Here is a 19,193-nt window from a genome sequence, read left to right on the forward strand (position 1 = left end):
GCCTCCTTCCAGAAATGAACGTTTCCTCTCATATGGGAGCTTCCTCTAGGAAGTGCTAAATCTCCTGTGTAAGCAGCGGGTCCCATTTGCACAGTGGAATCAGTGGGACCCACCACTTGCAGAACAGAATCGGTGAGGCAGACGGGAATCAGCACTCCATTGGATACTGTCCAGGGTAAATAACACTGAGATGTGTAGTTGTATGGAGCGCTGCTTATATTTTTCATTGAAAGTTGAGCGGTTTCTCCCATACCTTTAAGACATTGGAATCTAGGGTTTCCAGCATGCAGAAGCTCTTCCTTCAGTGGAACGTTACTGAGAAGCTTGTTGCAGGAAATATCTAAAAGCATGTGTTTGAATAAGCATATGGATGCAAACTGCTCATTATTATGATCACAGGATACTAGAGTTCAATGTGTTAATGTGTTGAGCTGGCCTTGTTCTTCTATGACCTGGCTTTACACAATCCTTATAAATCATCTATTTGATCCTATAACCCATCAGAAAATATTTGTGGTATCAGTCTATACCTACAGCTTCTGTGTTAGCTTTGGAAAGCCATGATATTTCTCTTCCCTGAGAAATCAGGATTCAGACTCTCATTTCCTCTGCTTCTATCAGACTTACTTCATAGCATTTACAAAGCACTTTACCATTGTGGTCACAAACTGACCTAACAGTCGTGGCTACATTAACAGAGAAAGTGGTCTAATAAATTATGTATTCCTTCCATCAGATGTGGATGTGGGTAAAACCAGTGTGCATAGCTTGATTTAAAGAAAAATGCTTCGGCACTTTCTGCAGATGATATAAATCAGTGTACTGCCATCGGGGGCTGTATTTTATATCATTCTGATAAACAGCGTTTCTCAACCTGTGGGTCGGGACCCCTTTGGGGGTCGAACGACCCTTTCACAGGGGTCACCTAAGACCATCGGAAAACACATATTTCCGATGGTCTTAGGAACCGAGACATTTCATTTATTTGTAATTAGAAATAAATATTTCACAATATATAATTACATATTGTTTTTGTGGTCACTATGCTTTAATTATGTTCAATTTGTAACAATGAAAATACATCCTGCATATCAGATATTTACAGTACGATTCATAACAGTAGCAAAATCACAGTTATGAAGTAGCAACGAAAATAATTTTATGGTTGGGGGTCACCACAACATGAGGAACTGTATTAAAGGGTCACGGCATTAGGAAGGTTGAGAACCACTGTGATAGTACATCAAAATTTGAAGTCAGGATCAACAGTAATACAAAGGGCGGGCCCATCTCAAAAAAACTCCAGTATTCTAATCATATATCTAGCTGTCAAATGTGTTTCTAAGATGTCACCATTCCCAAAATCTGACTTCCGATACTTCCAGGCATCTCAGTTTTCTGACGATTGGCACTCAGTGTGCCTTTTGCCTCAAAGTACTCCTTCTTGGTTGGATACCCATTCCAATGGACGGACTAGCAGCCACAGTGCTTTCTAGCTTTTTTTGTGGGCTCTGGGTCCATAGAAGTTTTATGTTGATGAAAGTGGCACAAACTTGGCACTTGTCTGGATCACCCTTTGGCATTGGGCAAACCTGTTGTCAACATGGGGGTTTGTACCTCCATCCTTTTAATGCTTGACAGAATGCCTAGTGATTCAGTTGCTTCCTGTGGGCGAAAAAGCCATTGTGCAAATAATTTATGATGTTTGACAAATGAGCAGTGCTGGCATTTCTTTTTTCTTTATAGCGTGATCCAAGCTTCTGACGAACTGAGAGCTTTTAGTAACTCTACTGGTGGTCTTTGGCATTTTATAGACTCAGCCCTTTATTTCCCATTTAGAACCATAAACATAACTGTGCTGACAGCATTGAGGCAATAAAACTGATTATAGCTTTTTCTGATGGCCAGGTAGTCATCTACACCTTTGCTATTTTCAGTAACATAAATAAATACTAGCAGAAGACTTGCTTGGCTGAAGGAATTAACTGAGGTTGCTATTTCATTGTTGATAATAAACTAGTTCATGTGTGGGTATGCTACACCGTTGTATTACAATATAGCAAACAATTTTAGCCGCAGGTTTTCTTGACCATTGTAGTCATTTGAATGCAAAGTCCTTGCTTTTGTCTTTTAAGTGAATTTGTTCGGGGTATCCCAGATTCCTGATAGGTTACTTCCAGAGACAAGCTTTTCTGTTGAGCATGAATTCCCCGAATGTCATGCAGAATACCCAGCAACAATACAGAATTCAATGAAATCCCAGCATGCAACTGGAAATAGTACATGTTGCCACAGCAACAGACAGTAATCATAGACTGTAGCATGAGGATGTTCCTCAGGCAGAAGAAATACTATTAGTGAAATTAAGGGCAAATTAAATGTGTATTTTAGGGCGCAGTCCTATGCATGTTTAGACAAAAAAAAAAATCCTACAACTCCCAGAATAGCTAATTTGGTAGTGTTGAGAGTTGTGGGATGTTTTTTCTGTCTAAACATGCATAGGATTGCACCCTTAATAAACCTAGGGGTGGGAGTGGGGAACTGAAAATATTTCTCCTGCCACAGAATACATCATGTAATAGTTCATCATGTATGTTTTTTTATTCCTGTTTAATGCTTTGTTATAGTGTCCATATCCATGTTGCTTTTTCATCCTGCTTTTTAAATATTTGTTTTACTGCCTAGAACCAAGCCAGCATTAAAGATAGGATATCAGAATCCTCAAGCATGTTTTGTTAGGTAACATGACCCTTTCAAAGTCTGTCAGGTATCCCATATTTGGAAGTAGCTATATTCATGCCAGCAGCTGTAATGAAAAACATATACTGTATAGGAATCAAATACTGCAGCCTTCAAGAGTCTGTAATTAAACAAGCAGTCACTGGAATTCTGTTGCAAGCTAAGATTTCTAAACACATTCTTCACCCATTGCAAAATCCCAGCTATACTTACAGCATCTCCCCATATGTACTCTCTCATTCGATTCCAAAATTAAAGATTATTCCCCTGAAGAAACAATGTAAACCTCCTCAGAGCCCCCATCGCAGAAGCGTTGTATCTGCTCAATCATATAACTAATAGACAAATGTGTAAACAGGGAAAGGAGAGGGAAGAAAGAAGGAAACTACCCTTTTAAATAAAAGACGAAAATGTGGTAAATATGGTAAGTATTATCCCAAGGTCTTTTCAAAGGCTTTCCAACCAGCTTTTCTAATCAAGCTTAAATCTGAATTTAAAACTCTTGGTACGAATGTGTATGTGTGGTTATGTGTGTGTATGACCCCCAATGGTCAATCCCAGCTGAACTCTCCTTTTTTCTTACAATCTCAACTTTTGCTACACTTCCAAATCTGTGGGCTTGCTTTTCAAATCCAACTTGAAACTTCAGGGTGTGCAATTTATTGTAATGACTAATTTCAAATCATTGGCCTCCAGCTCTTGACTCTGAAATATTTGACTTCCTCTGATTCTCCACAGCTTTCCATTTCTTAAAATGAACCATGTTTAGCCGTCTATACAGTCAAAGGATGTGGAGGCAAATAAAATGGGTCAAGATTCATTAGCTAACCAAATTAATGATGTTTTGAGGGGGAAATCTCCAGAATTGGAAGGTGGGTATACTTGAGGGAATTCAGACTTGGAAGCATAAATAGCTATCCTCTGTTGTTTTTCCAGGGATCACCAGTCTGCTTGCCAATGGCGTTTACAGTGCTGCATATCCCTTGCATGATGTAAGTAATCTTGGAATATGTTTTATGTTTCTACCAACCGATACCAAGAATCCTTAATACGTTAGGTATGAATGGCACTATCCTAAACATCTTCAGTGTTTCATGAGCTCAGTGTGATGCTCTACTTCTATATTATGTTTTAGCAGTTTCTTCAGGAATACAGCTGCCAACATTTTACGGGTGTTGCTACACATAGAATAACTTCCTTTAGTTTTATATAAAATAGAGCTGAAGAAATGGACCAACTCAGCAAATGGCCATGCTTTTGACCTTCTTCTGTCAAGGGCACTGGGACTTTTAAGTTACATATTTATATCTGTGGCACCGTCTAGCTGATCTAAATCTCTTTGACATCCTCCGGACAAATGCAATGCATGGTGTGGACAATTTCGGTTGGAGAGGTGAATTAGTTATCTATTCTAATTGTTTATAGTCTGAAACACTGGCTATATATTAACCATATGTATGTTTCTGCCTGGATGTCCAACTTGTTGGTACTTGATATTCATACTAAACTACCCCAACGGCTGCAAGTAATTTTCATATTTAGGAGTATAATTAATTACTTGGGTACCTTTGGATGCTTTGTAGTAATGATGATAATGGTAAGAATAGTAACAACAAAAGCATATTCAATGATATATTATTTGGCCCACTAAGGCCCTAATTATACAATTCCAGAGAAGTGTGTGAACCACTTCCCCAGGGTCTTGGAGCTGCATCAGGCCCAATAGTTTAGGTTGCCTTCCGTTTTGTTATAGCAATTCATTTCAAGCTTCTGGGTATTAATCTTTTTCTGATTAAATGTGGGAAATTTCCTCTGGTCCTATTATTTCACTTTGCATAAAAATTTTTTATAAACCTTAATATTGCATTGGCCCTTCCCTTTGAAGTACCAGTTCATGCTCTTAAAGCCACTTCATGGCTTTTGCAAACCAAGCCAAAAGAAACTTGTGGCATCTTAAAAGATTATAGAGATTTATTTTAGCGAGAGATTTCATAGGCAGCAATCTACACTATCAGAGCCTACTGGTGAAGTAGGCTCTTGCTGCTTGCAAATACCAAGAGCATTGCTGCACACACCTGTCATTAGCTGACATTGGTTAATCAAAAGATTAAAGAATAGAATGCTGAACAGGGTATATTCTTCAGCCCTTCTGAAGTTGGGAGTCGCTACCAGCATTCTGTGTAGGGAAGCAGGCCCAAACTATGCATCACATTGATTATGTACTTTTTATACCAGTGTTTTCTTCTTTATCTTAATCAGCCACCCAAGGTACATTATCTAGTGGGAGACTAGCACAGAGAAGGGCATATTGACCCTTCCTCTCAGTCTGCCTCACCCTCCAACTGCATTCAGCCCCAGGGAAGAAAAGAAATGGATTGCCTTATCTTTTCTCCCACAAGGCTTGCAACTGGAAAATCAAGGCGAAGGAAAGGATTAATACGCCTCTCCTTACTCCAGTGCTGGTCTCCTGTTTCAGATAGGAGCTGGGGTGGATGTTTTTGATGGAGGGAAGGAAGGAAGAACATCAGGCAATGAGAGGTGAATATGCATGATCAATATCACATGTAGTTTGATCCTAAGATGCTGTTATTTGTGAATCCCACTAATCCAAGTTGCATCCTGTTGCCACAACACAAGACCTTCAAGTAGAAGGCTCTTTCTGAAACCTGCATGCCTTCCTTCTCTTCCTTTATTAAAACATGTAGTGGAGAGATAGAGGAGACTATTGTCCTCATAGTCATTGTGTACCTAACAGAGCAGAAGTCTTCAATTTCTGTTCATTTGCTTGAACTGTCTAGGACATCGTTTGCTACTTTGAAATAAGTATGTTACTTCATCTGGGCTACTTTTCTGGCTGTAATCCATTACCCTGGATGCAAGAAATACATCATATGCAGAATGCATGCCAGCTTTAGGTGTGACTTGTTGATAAATGCCGGTTTTCTTTTTTTAAAGGGCGATTACGAAGGTGAACATGTTGAGCCCAATGACAGAAAAGTAAGTTGATATAAGGGGACTCAACAAGTTCTCAAGAATGTCCACTTCAAGAGTCACCTGTTGGGATGTGAACACTTGCCAAGATTTCACAGAACCGCAATCAGAGCTGTGTAGGAGTGGGTTTTTTTTTTAATGTTACATTCACTCTGGCAGAAAATGCTATATAGATACATGCCAACTGTCAGGGTCAGCCAAGCCACCCAACTTATTGCTTTGGACAGCAAATGAGAGGGAGCAGTATTCTGGCAGCACATTCCAGCATCACAGAGTCAGGGTGGGGGAAAGGTTGGTAGCAGCTTAGATATTGTGGTGGGTTGTTTCTGGGCATGTCGGAGACATCACACAATCACAGTTCTGAGCACGTGCTAAGGCTGCAATTGCGCCAGTTTCTTAGGGAGAAAGCCCCATTGATATCAGTGGAACTTATTTCTCAATATACATAAAACAGAGCTTTTGCATCCTTCCAGTGTTTACTCAGATATAAGCCCAAGTGATTTCATTGGAGTTTACTCTCAGGAAAATCTGCACAAGCCTTTCCTGTTGTAATTCATGTCAGACAACTAGCTTCCCCTGGATCCCGAAATCTGACTTCTTTGGAGCCTCATCCCTACTGGACCCTGACTGGAACTTTCTTCCCAGTATGGCTACAGTCTGCTCCTATCCATGTTTAGTTAGAAGTAACACCCGTTTATTTCAAGTTAATCTGCATAGGATTGCAGTTTTACCAGCTCCAATTCTTGTGCAGAATTTTGTACATTTATTTATTTATTTATTTATTACATTTCTATACTGCCCAATAGCCAGAGCTCTCTGGGTGGTTCACAGCTCTCTGGGCAGTTCACATAAGAATCTATCTTATAAATCACACATATAATTGTAGTTTACAAATCTTGTATAAATTGTGTGATCTTTGGTTATGCAGCCAATATTGTACTGTTCAGATGGCCAGGCAAGGGGCAGAGGCACCAGAAGGTCACCAGACGTGCAGCCAGTCCTGCCAATTGTCAACCGCCCAGAGAGCTCCGGCTATTGGGCGGTATAGAAATGAAATAAATAAATAAATAAATTGTCCTGAATGTCATAGCAAATGTTACCTTTAACAGTATATGTAACATGGTCTGGATCCTTTGGCCTATTTTATATGTCAGGACATATTGCTGGCCTGTGAAAGAAACTAAAGAACAGAGTATCTTTAAGAATACACATAGTGAAGGCAGCTTTATATACTCCATTTTTTACCAACAGTTCTGCTGGGAATGAAAGCAGAATCACAGCCACCTATTGCCATAATAAAAAGGAGAGAGACTGGTGAATGAAGAAACCTGACCATTGCTAAAGTGCATTTTTTAAAATAATAATAATAATAATAATAATAATACTGATTAAGAAACAATTATTAAAATGGCTAAGCAGCAAGGAAAAAGAAACTGCATGTAATTTGTTTCTTCATGAACCTATATATAAAAAAATACCCTCCCCTACCTGAGAACCGGGTGACTACTGTTTGGCTTACTGCCCCCAACCTAGAGCTCAGAAGCCATTTCGTTAGGCATGTTAGAGCTCTGACAGCACAGATTTCCCAATTCATCTCTGAGGATGCAGTGGAGCGGGGTGGGGTGGGGTGGGGTGGGGTGCGCATTCCAGGAACCTCTAGATCTGTTTGCCAGTGTAGTGTAGTGGCTAAGGTGTTGGACTGGGAGTCGGGAGATCTGGGTTGTAGTCCCCACTGGGCCATGGAAACCCACTGGGTGACTTTGGGCCAGTCACAGACTCTCAGCCCAGCCTACCTCACAGGGTTATTGTTGTGAGATAACATGGAGAGGAGGAGGATTATGTATGCTGCCTTGGGTTCCTTGGAGGAAAAAAGGCGGGATATAAATGTAATAAAGAAAAGAAATATGTTGCTGCCTGTCCACACCAGAGTACTTGATTAACAGTGACTGTCGCCGTGCTGTTGGTGCAGAAGCAGGACCCTTTCGATCTTTTCCTGGCTGGACCCTCTGAGACGTTGCCACATCATCTGGAACATTTTATTGAATGTTTTTGAATGGATGGATAATAGCAGATGTATTCTAAATGCACCCTGTTGCCCTCTCTTTTTTCTTTCCCCCCCCCTTTTTTTATTACTGTCTTTGGAAAAAATAGAAAGTACAGAAACACTAAATAAGATGAATAATGCTGTAACAATATAAAGAGAACCTTAATCTATACCTAAGTATAATTCAACCAGGGATTCAGGGTGAGCAAAATGTAAGCACAGGCTGCATTTACCCATAGCACTAAACCATAGTTCAACATTACAAGGTCAACTCTGTGTGATCCTTGAGCAAATGGGCCCCTGCTTCCCTTTCTTCCCCTGGCATGGCCATGAGAAGGAGAGCAGAAGCTTCCACATTTTTAATTAACTACTGTTTAGTGTTACATCCAAACACTAAACTGCAGTTAATCTTAACTATAACTACAAGCCAATTTCATAACCCAAAGTCTGAAATTGGCTTATTATAATAAACCATAGTTAACTACAGTTTGTCCAGATTGTCAAAACAAGCTACAGTTAGTCCAAAATGGAAGTGAAAGCTTGCGAATTTCTCTCCACAGGTGTACTAGAGGAGAGGGGAGGCTCAGGATGCCAAATAATACTGTAGTGAATATAGTAGTGCCTTCTGAACTTCCGGAGTGAACATACAAAGCATTTCAGTATTCAAAAGTTTGGCTACATTTTGGTTATTGTTTACATAGAAACACACCAATGGATGAAAAGGAACTTATATAACTAAGTGTCAGATTAGGGCATTCTACTTTGTGTAAACCTCATTCTTGCAAATGATCGTGAAGTAATTTGTTATTACTGTGAGAAGCTCCAGTAGAGCTACAAAGCCTTTTTAAAGCTGAAGGCCAGAACATACTGGCCTTTCACAGTAACTTAAGAGCATCACAAAATCTCAATCATGTAAGTTGGGGACTACCCAACATTATTAATTCATTTTGTGTTTCCATAATAAGTAATTCAGAGTTTAATTATCTCTGGCATTGAGATCTACAGGCAGTTGCACCTGTTTATTAACACTCTTTGTTGTTGTCGGGCCTTGTGATATTTTTCACATACCCCAAAGCTAAGGAATTATATCTGAACTTAGGCACCATGGTGTAAATCCAGAAGAGCTCTGTGACCTTAACAATTCGTTTTCGAGTTCATTCTCAGTGCAGTTTTGATTTGTGAATTTAGGGCTAAAATGTGCTCTTGCTCAAAGTCCTGAAGTAAAGGCAGGAAGCTGATCTGATACATCCAAGTCAATATTCCTACCTTCAAGAACTAATCCTCCAATGGGTCTATTATACCTGATGCAACTCTTTTATCAGCCAGCTAGGAACTGGGCATAAAATCAGTGCTCCCCTAATTCATGGTTTACTTGCATTGATGGGGAAGAGAGTCACAAAATAGATGTGATGGGACATCTGTCCCATTCAGCAAGGTTTTTTACAATACTGACCTGGGAAAGGGTCCTTTCGTTATCACCTCATTCAAAGTGCAATTTGTCCTCCCAACGTCATGTGAGCAGACTTCTCCATCTTCTGCTCTCTGCAACTTTCAAATCTGTTCCTGAGGTCCCCCAACCCTCTACAACAGATTTTGGGGGACATGGCTGTGGGGGAATGCAAAAGGAAGGAAAGGGAAAGGAACCTCTCGTGCAAGCACTGAGTCATTACTGACTCTTGGAGGGACGCCAGCTTTCGCTGACGTTTTCTTGGCAGGCCTTATAGCGGGGTGGTTTGCCGTTGCCTTCCCCGGCCGTTATTACCTTTCCCCCAGCTAAATTTCACCAATAGTGTACGTTCTGCTGGTGGACGGACACTGTTAGATTTCACCCAATGAAATCATACGACCAATTGAAAAGTCTATTGTTCATTGTCTCAAAAAAACAAGGGAAAGAAATTTGGAGAACCTGATTATTTCAGAAGTCAAATTTCAGCATAATAAATTAGAGTTTGATAGTTGGAATAAATGTTGCAGTGTTGAAAACTCCAGACTTTCCTCCTCCACAGCATGAAGGGGTGTGGACTGCTCCTTCTACTCTCACATATTTGAAACAATATGCATCCCAATCTTATATAAAACTAACCTCCAAATTTGCACCCACATTGGTATACCCCAAGGAGCTTAGGTGCAAATACAAGATGCTTGGTAGTAAGATGCATGTCTCTATAGAATATTTAAAGTCCTTGGCTGTGATCCAATGAACAAATCAAAATCAATATTCATAAATTAACAGGTGGGGCAAAATTGCACATCCAAAAAGGGCCATTATAACTTCTTACAGCAGTCAACAATTCCACAAGTCTGAACAGGTTTAATCCCATCATTACACTGGGACAAGAAGATTCAATCTAAAAAATATAATTTGTCTTCTTTTGCCAACTCAGTATTCTCTGTACTAACTTTACGAGTTTACACAAACAGTGTCCTTTATTTCATTTGGCTAATATTCTGTGTCTAAAAAGAATTAATAAACATCATGTTGTTCTGCTTTTCAGTTTATCTTGCATATAGAGGCATAAAATTAGATCAGTGATGGAAAGTCCATTCCTTCTGGCCACCCACACCAATAACTCAAAGAGCAGGCATCCTCCAAATCTATTAAGAGGCTTTCTGGTATATGCAGTGCTACAAATCATAGCATCATGGCCCCTCTTGCTTCCCCACACCCTTTATGCTTGTCAATTAGCCCTCTTGTAGATTAATACAAGAAGCTGACAGTGAGCCAAACCACCAAGCATGTTCAATACTTAATGCAAATAGTATGTATTGGTGGATTAAGAAACATAAAAAACCCTCAAGATGGTGACGCAGAGGACTGTGAGAACTCTGCAGTGGAGTTGAAGGGAGAAACTGCTTACTTGTGGTTTTCATTTTCATTTTAAATTTCTTTTACAGCTCCTGTGTGAGGAGTGGGCAAGCTATGGAGTCTTTTATAAGTACCAACCAATTGACCTGGTGAGGTAAGAATAGAAAGAGGTAGTTCCTGTGTTAAAACCGGGAGACTACATTTTCCCTTCTCTAAGTGCTTCCATGTTTGTATGCATGATGAGTTTAAAATATGATGATGATGATGATGATGATGATGATGATGATGAGTGTGTGTCATAGTTGCAGGGCTACAACCAGTGGAGACTGGTGGCTCTGATTTTGGTGGGGCTGCGAATCCACTCTGGGTTTCAGTCACAACCAGCCAGAACTCTAAATGAGCTATCCAAGGTGCTGAACCTTGTAGGTTCAGCACCTTGGATGGCTCATTTAGAATTCTGGCTGGTTCTGCCCAAAACCCAGAATGGATTCACATCCCAACCAAATTTGAGCCACCAGCCTCCACTGGCTATACATATCTGGGAAACAATACATGTGTTTAGCAGAAATCTGCCTCTTTGTTCTGCCCAGATAATTATATATTTTCTCCCTGGATGTTGCTGTTTCTCAAAGCTGTTGTTTTGGCTGCTAAACATTGTCTTTCAAAAACATGTCATCTAGAAGCTTGGAATCAAATGAAATGATCCTCAAAAAAAGGGGAAATGGAACTTGAGGCTCAGGATTCCAGATTGCCCAGGCCCATATGGTGATCATCTGGCTCTATCTGGTTTCACAACCAACAATAGTGCTAAACTGGGTGGGAAACTTTTCCAAACCAGCATTTGTTTATTTTGCTTTTTCAACAAATGTACTAGAAGTGCAACACAGAGATCTCTATCAGCAACGGAATCAGATCAAGAACATTTTAATATAAATTTTACAATTCCACCATCCCACTGCTCCCACGGTTCTCAAGTCTTCAGAATTTTACTTCCCCTTTCTACACTTGCCTCCATCTCCTACTCCTGGAAAAAACCTTATTCAATGTATCTGCCCAGGTCCCTTCCCAAGCCGTTGCTTTCTCCTCCATTGCCTGTCTCCTAGGCTCTGCTCCCTCCTTGCTCAGCTCCTACATACACTGCCTGCCATTGCCCCCTATTTCCGACAAATATATTCTCCCCTTAACACTTCATCAAGAATTGCTAGGTTACAACCGAAGATTTGCTCTTTACCTTTATCTTTATATATTAATTTTTATTTATTTAAATATTTATAAGCTGCCTGTCTGGACCAAGTCCACCACTGAAGTGAGAGATGAAGCAGCTATACCCATTTGGCCCCTAGTTCTTCCATTCTTTCACCCACATAGGGGCCTGCCTTATACTGAGTCAGACTATCTAAATCAGTATTGTTTACACAGACAAGCAGCTCAGATGGGTCTTGGCAAGCTGTCCCTTGGAGATGCCAGGCATTGAACCTGGGGCCTTCTGCAAAGCATGTGCTCTGCCACGGAGCTAGCTATGGCCCTTCCCCAAAGTTACACACATGCTTGTTTTATTTTATTATTTATTAAATTTACATCCCACCCTTTTTCCTAGGAGCTCAGGGTTGTTCTCTCTATGTTTTATCCTACAACAACCCTATAAGGTAGGTTCGGCTAGAGCATGTGACTGACACAGTGAGCTTTATGACCGAGTGGGAATTTGGTCTCTCATCACTCAAGCCACTACACCTTGCTGGATCAACACCACTGTGCAGACCTCTGTAGTGAGGAGACTCCAGGTGTGCCTGATGATAAGTGGGCAGATAGCCTGTGGGAAACGAGCAGAAGAAATTATGGCTGATTCATCTCCCTCTTCATCATTGAAGTGAAATTTAAATGATTGATAGCTTTGTCTCCAGCCTGAAGTTACAGGGCAAACAGCAGGGTACCCCTTGCAGTCATTTCAGTCATTCCTCTTTGAGAAATCCTGAATGTGTCTTTCTGTGGTTGTTGTCACCAGCCATCCCCAGTCCCCCAATTCAAGTAATCACCACATTATTCCAAACTTTGTAATTGGAGCTGAATGTAAGATAATATCCATTAGCAGTTCACTTTCACTAGAGATAGTGCTTTTCTCTCTAAACTCCCACTTCATTCTTTCTTCTCTTGGCCAGATACTCCAATATACTGCACGGCCCCACTTACCGCATTCATTTACACAAAATAAAGTAAGGCTTTATTAAAATAACTCTCTTTGGTTAGAATCAGAATTGCATTTCTTGCTTTTTTCAATAGGATAGTCTGTACACTTAGAGGAAGGCAAGGCATAACCAAAAGAAAAGGCTTTTCATTATTTGGATGAGCACAGACAAGCCTCAGACTTAAACTCTCTCTTCCACATCCTCCATGTGCCATAGGAAAAAAATAGACGGTTCTGTTACTAGTTAGTGGCAAACCACAGTTTGCTGTAGCCTCCAAATGCAGCAAACTACGGTTTGCTCAAAGCATAGTTTGCCCACAAACTAAGATCCCAAACCAGGATCAAACCATTTTTTGGGATCACAGATTATGGTCAAACCATGTCTTGGTGATGTCAGATGCACTGGCAAACTGCTAACTAAAAACAAAAGCTTCTAATTTCCTCATATTCTATTTGTACATGGAGGGAGGGGCCCATGCCTGATCGTCATCATAACAATGAACAATAGTTTGTCATTACTTCAGAACTGAGGCAGTGTGAAGAGATTTCCATTCTATAGTGACCAAGGTATAGAAACAGAAGGGCAAAGCTGCTTGATAAACAGGGATGAAGGACTTACTTGATGGCTCCAGCCCTGGATCTGTTCCAAGCAGTATGCCGTCAATATTTCTCCAAGGGGAAATGCATTCCAGCTAATCAGCAGGGCTTATTTTCTCCTTCAAAGTCAAACCTGCTGTGTGATTCATAAGTTTAGCTGTGATACCATTTAAGAAATAGTAAACATTACACAGTGTTTTCCTCCTTCAATGTATTTCAGAAAGTACTTTGGTGAAAAAATTGGACTGTATTTTGCCTGGCTGGGAGTTTATACACAAATGCTTATTCCAGCTTCCATTGTGGGGATCATTGTGTTCCTATACGGCTGTGCAACAGTGGATGAGAATATACCAAGGTAACATATGCCTGCATGCAAAGATGCCTCGTTCTCTTTTAGTACAAGGGGAATATTCATTGTGCTCGAAGTCATGTTAACTTTACTTCCATTGAAGACCATGGGTTTTATATAGGGCTTCAGCCATAGTAGTCTTGCATGTCATAACATAAAAGTCATTTCAGAATATTTTATGATTCCAACCCATCCTTCACGTGAAGGCATGGCTACTTTGGTGTTAACTATCACATTTCTGTACCCTGATCAATCAATGCTATGCATATATGATAGCTGTTTCAATGATGAGGTCAATTATATACATTCCTAATACATAACATAACGCAGCTTATTTATTTTTATTTTTATTTATTACATTTTTATACCGCCCAATAGCCGGAGCTGAGATAGCATTGTCTCTCCACGAGGAGAGCAGAACCATTCCTGCTGCTCTGACTGCAAGGAAGTGTGCTTCCAGTCTCAGCAGTATGTGGATATTCAGAGACTCATTATGAATGGCTATCCATCTCCAACGTATGTGGATGCCAACCACAGTTTCTGTGCATTGAACTACTTGTGTTGAGAACCTATTTACACTACGCTGTTTTTGGTCCATAGGTATATCTGGATTGTGGCCAGCTTGTAAATAATACCTCTCAATAGGCATGGAATTGTGGACTGCCCAGAGAGCTTTGGCTATTGGGCGGCATAAAAATGCAATAAATAAATAATAATAAATTATTTATTTTTTTGTTTGTTTTAATTCTCATGTTTGACTTACAGTGATATACTCATATTGCATGGAAAAGATAAACCTGTAAGTTGCATTAGAGCAGAGCGTTAGCAGATAATAAAAATTTAAGAGCAATATTTTTAATTAGGAAGCAAAACTAATAATTTAGGATAGACAAACATCTAACTTACAATATGCACATGTATGTTGCTTTTGCCAATAATGTAAGTATTAAGGTAAGTGAACACTCATCTATCACAAGTCATAATTAGTTTACTATATGCAGCTATATTCTCCAAATATAAGGCTGCAGTCCTACGTACACTTATCTGGGAGTTTGTCCCATTGAAATTAACAAGGCTTACTTCTGAGTAAACCCATATCGCGTTGCACTGCACGAGATACAAAGCTGATTAGGTGATACATTTTACTGCCTCCACGTAATGATCATGCCTTTGTAACTTGAAGTCTTGTCGGTTTGAATACTGTGACACCAACAGATGTTGTTCAAGAAAAAGATATCAGCTTACTTGCTTTATATCTCTCAAGAGTCCTAGTTCACTGTAGCTGCTTTTTAAAGCTTTCAGATGTTTAATTGAAAATAGATCAATATAAGCTACAGGAAATAGAATGAAGCTAATAGTACGTTTTAGTCAAGTGCCTCAACAGTACAACAATTGTGGTTTATGCTTTTACTCAACATTTTTGTTTCCTTTTGGTATTTGGCTGAATATAAAAATGAAATATTAAATATATCTTCCAAAAGTTATACTTAGCATGGTTCTACCTTTAAAAAATTACCTTTTATGTAAGTAAATAAATAAATAAATAAATAAGAAATAAATAATGTTGGGATAAGGAGCTCCCTTAGTAGCATAGAAGACTTTCCACTACCTGGAGCTAGTTTTCGATCAGCTTTAGTTCCAAACTCTTTTTCTGAGCTATTCTATACATTAGCTGAAATGAAGCAGTGGATTGAAGTGGTGGTCAGAGTTTGGGGCTGTACCATTTCTAGCTAGGCAGCAATATATTTGAATGCTCCCCTCAGTAAAAAGATCCCTGGATATCACATGAGGGAGAAAGCTATCTTAAACCTTGCAGTTCAGTCCAGAATTCTACCACTCACCTCATTCTGCATTATATAGGTCAGTTACCAATCTATGGCCCAGATCTAGTTCTCAGATTATATTATGGCCCTCTTTACACATTAATCACATGTGGGGAGCATGAATTTAATGGGGCCCTGACAGTGCAACATTGGCCCTGACCCTAAGGTCACAGGGCTCCTGCTGACATGCACACATTGGCCCTGTTCAGAAGACACCTTAAACCACGGCTGTAACCATGGTGAATAAGGCTTTTTGCATTATTCACCATGGTTAGATCCATGGTTTAAGGTGTCCTCTGAACAGGGCCATTGAATGTGGACATCTGAGAAAATGAAGCCCACGTCTGTAAGGCATCTATGGGATCTAGATCTCAGATCGCACAGGATTCCAACTCCTGTGGAAGCCTGTATGCTTAGAGTTCTACATGAATAGGCATCCCCTTTTCTATTGTTTATGCTTAGTGCGTGGGGTTAGGGGTAACTTTGGGGAGCCTTGCAATCTTGGGGTTGGGGCCACTGGCCTGGCCCCACTGTTCCTTTAATCACATGAATGGTGGAGCTAAAATTCTTAGTATATCTCTGACATGGCCCCACCATTACAGACTGTTAAGCACAGGCTATATGAGGACACCCTTTTCCCCAAGAAACTGCTTATTTCTTTTTTAAAAGGAAATAAGACTATACCTACCATCATCTTCATCAGGCGATCTGGTGCCCTCCAGCTGGGGGACTTCAGCATATCCAGTGATCAGGGATGATGGGAATTGTTATCCAACAACACCTGGAGAGCAGTTCATGATGAATTGGCACTTAAGAGACATACTAAAACAGTTGCCATAGTTTTCTTATGATTATCAAAATTCCCTCTATTTCTGATGCTGTTACTTCCGAAGCTAAAAGTGCACAAGAAGGAGGCAACAGCAGGTAGAAGCAACACACACACACACACACACACACAGAGTCAGGAAAGAAATCCTAAGGAGGGAACCCAAAACCAGCCTAATGAGGGATGAGCATGCTTAGTACCCATGGAATTATGGGTGTCTGTTCGGGGAAAAACGGGGGAGGGAGAATGGAATGGGTGGAATCCAAGACAGACGCACTCCACACTGCAACATTTTGTTGCATATCTCACTTGTCTTTACTACTAAGTTCAAGAAAAACGTTGACGGGTTTGGAAAGGGTTCAGGAGAGAATGTGATAAGATTCCAGAAGTCAAATCATATTAAGAAAGGATTAAGGAACTGTTTATGTTTAGCTTAGATAAAAGGAGTGGGTGATGTGCCTACATTCTGGGATTATTTAAAAGGATCAGAGGAAGAAGGGGAGCATGTCTTCATCCTGTTTACTGAAAAAAGGACAAGAAGGAATGATTTAAAGCCATTTATTTTCCACATTGCATCCCACCTTTCTTCCAAGAAGTTTAGGGAAGCATACATGGACATGTGCTGGCATGATATTAAGAAGGCTTTTTAATGGTTGTTCTTTATTAGTTTGTTAAGCTGTGCTTTTATTGTTTTTCCTAATCATATGGTGTTTTTACTGTTTTTGAATTTTGTAAGCTGCCTTTTAAGAAATTATTCTAAAAATAGTAATACCTTTTTACACTTACAGAAAGGCTTAGCGATAGAGTTAGTTTCAAAGAAAGTGATTTCCCCAGTTCCACTCAGTAATCTTCACGCCCAAACCCAGGCTTTTCTGGTCCAAGTACTCAATACGATAGGAAGTGAAATGCAGTAAAAGGTCTTCCTTTGGGGCAGGAAAACTAGGAAAGATGGCACAATGTGCATTCCTTCTACCTCAATCGTTTTACGATTTTTAAAAAGCATCTCCCAATCATTGAGCTGGATCTGGACTAAGAGCAATCCTAGCACAAAACCACTGGCTGGGGATGGGGCCGGGGAATTAGGATGGGGTGCAAGTGCCCCTACGCTGTCAGAGAGGAGCTTGCTGTCCCGGGGGGTGGATGCCGCAGTATGCCCTGATGTGCCTGTGGAAAGCTCAGTGGGAGGCCCCCAAATGAAGCTTTCTAAGGGTAGGGCAGAGGCAGCCCTGGATTTGCTGAAACCAAAGCCGCTCTGTTTGATCAAGAGACCCCAGGACCGAGCATATTATCTACACCAGCCTGGGACTGGCCTAGGTACTTTCCTCCCCACTGAAATCAATGGGAGGTGGGGGAGGGGGGAATTGGGAAAAAAGGAAAATAACTCTCATAGCTCTCTGTGGCAAATTGTAGCCTTCTCCCTCCCTGACTAGCACAAGTCACAACTTTAGCACTTCTGGCAAGTTACTTAGAGCAGGGGAAACATTGATGGTACTATATAAATAAATAATAATAATAAATAATAATAAATGCAGCATTTTATTCTGAATGTGAAATAAAGTGTGATTTCCTCTTGTGTATTTGCGCTATTCTGCTACACCGCAGTGCCATCTAGACGTTATGTAGCAGAAGAGCAGGAAAGGAATCTCTCCTTGTGTAGTACAATTCTGCAACAAAAGTGAAAGTCGATACAGCCGTTTAACAGCCTTGTGTAGAAAAGCTGTATGTCTCAGGAGATTTGAAAAAAAAAGGTCTTAGTGCTCTTCTGCAGCCTCCCAGGCTAGGGTTGTCTAAAACATTTAACAGCTCAAGTTGAATATCGTGTACCAACCCTGAAGTATTTAGATTAGTAAAATATCACAAAAACTCAAACTAGCAGAGTTACAACAACATAATAGGTACAGAAGTTTTAAGTTAACCTTAAATGTTAACCTTTTCCAAAAATACGTGTTAGTACTTCTTTCCTGGTCCTTTTAATTGACCATATATATATTTGTATTCTGTGTTTTTGCCAACACTTTATGAAGCTTTACGTAGAGTGTCTCAAATGGAAAGAATCATGAAAAACAGGTTGTGACAGACTAGTCAGATGAATATGCCTGGCAAATAAGCTACAGGTCAGGGGGCAGCACAAGGCAAAGCCAAACTTGAACAATGGGGTGTATTCACTTGACATTTACTGCTTGCTTTCCCTCAGCATGGAGATGTGTGACCAGAGAAACAATATCACCATGTGTCCCTTATGTGACAGCACATGCAGCTACTGGAAATTGAGTTCTGCTTGTGCCACAGCTCGGGCAAGCCACCTATTTGATAACCCAGCAACTGTCTTCTTCTCGGTCTTCATGGCTCTATGGGGTAAGAATATCTGCATGACTTTGGTTGGCCTGGGCTTTGGTTGGGGTTTTCAGTTTGCTTACATGCATAAGAAAACAAGCAGGAGGATAAATCAATGTTTTTACAATTCAACAGTTAATTATGTGTAGTCCCTTTTTTTCCTCTTCTCCCATAAAACTGTCATGCTTATATTTATGTTCTGAACTGAAGGTTAAAATGCAGAAAGTTGCTTGGATGAATATAAAATTAAGCATTTGTCATAAAATTGCTGCATGGCATGCATAGATAGCATTAAGGGGATTGCATAGCTTGCCAACAAAATCTATTTGCAGACTTGGCTTCCAAATTAGACCATTGGAGAAGAGATTTATTGGGTATTTTTTTCTTACACAAATGGTCTTTAACTTCTCAGAACAAAGCAAGGTTGAATAATGACCAAGCTTCTAAGTGCATTAGTGTTATCAATAGGATGGTGTTTGTGCCTCTCAAGGTGTCCTTTTAT

The 19,193-nt window shown here is 40.2% G+C and overlaps 1 protein-coding gene across 1 annotated transcript in view; it reads left to right on the plus strand.

The window, feature by feature from the left end:
• Positions 1-19,193, plus strand: part of ANO1 (anoctamin 1) — a 141,633-nt gene that overhangs the window by 80,620 nt on the left and 41,820 nt on the right. Inside the window, exons 8-13 of the mRNA XM_063117376.1 lie at positions 3,098-3,163; positions 3,676-3,731; positions 5,695-5,736; positions 10,670-10,734; positions 13,580-13,714; positions 18,552-18,712. Of these exons, the coding sequence (XP_062973446.1) occupies positions 3,098-3,163; positions 3,676-3,731; positions 5,695-5,736; positions 10,670-10,734; positions 13,580-13,714; positions 18,552-18,712 (525 nt within the window). The remainder of the gene's footprint in view (positions 1-3,097; positions 3,164-3,675; positions 3,732-5,694; positions 5,737-10,669; positions 10,735-13,579; positions 13,715-18,551; positions 18,713-19,193) is intronic.

Source organism: Elgaria multicarinata, chromosome 2 (genome assembly GCF_023053635.1).
Source record: "Elgaria multicarinata webbii isolate HBS135686 ecotype San Diego chromosome 2, rElgMul1.1.pri, whole genome shotgun sequence".
Lineage (NCBI taxonomy): Eukaryota > Metazoa > Chordata > Lepidosauria > Squamata > Anguidae > Elgaria > Elgaria multicarinata.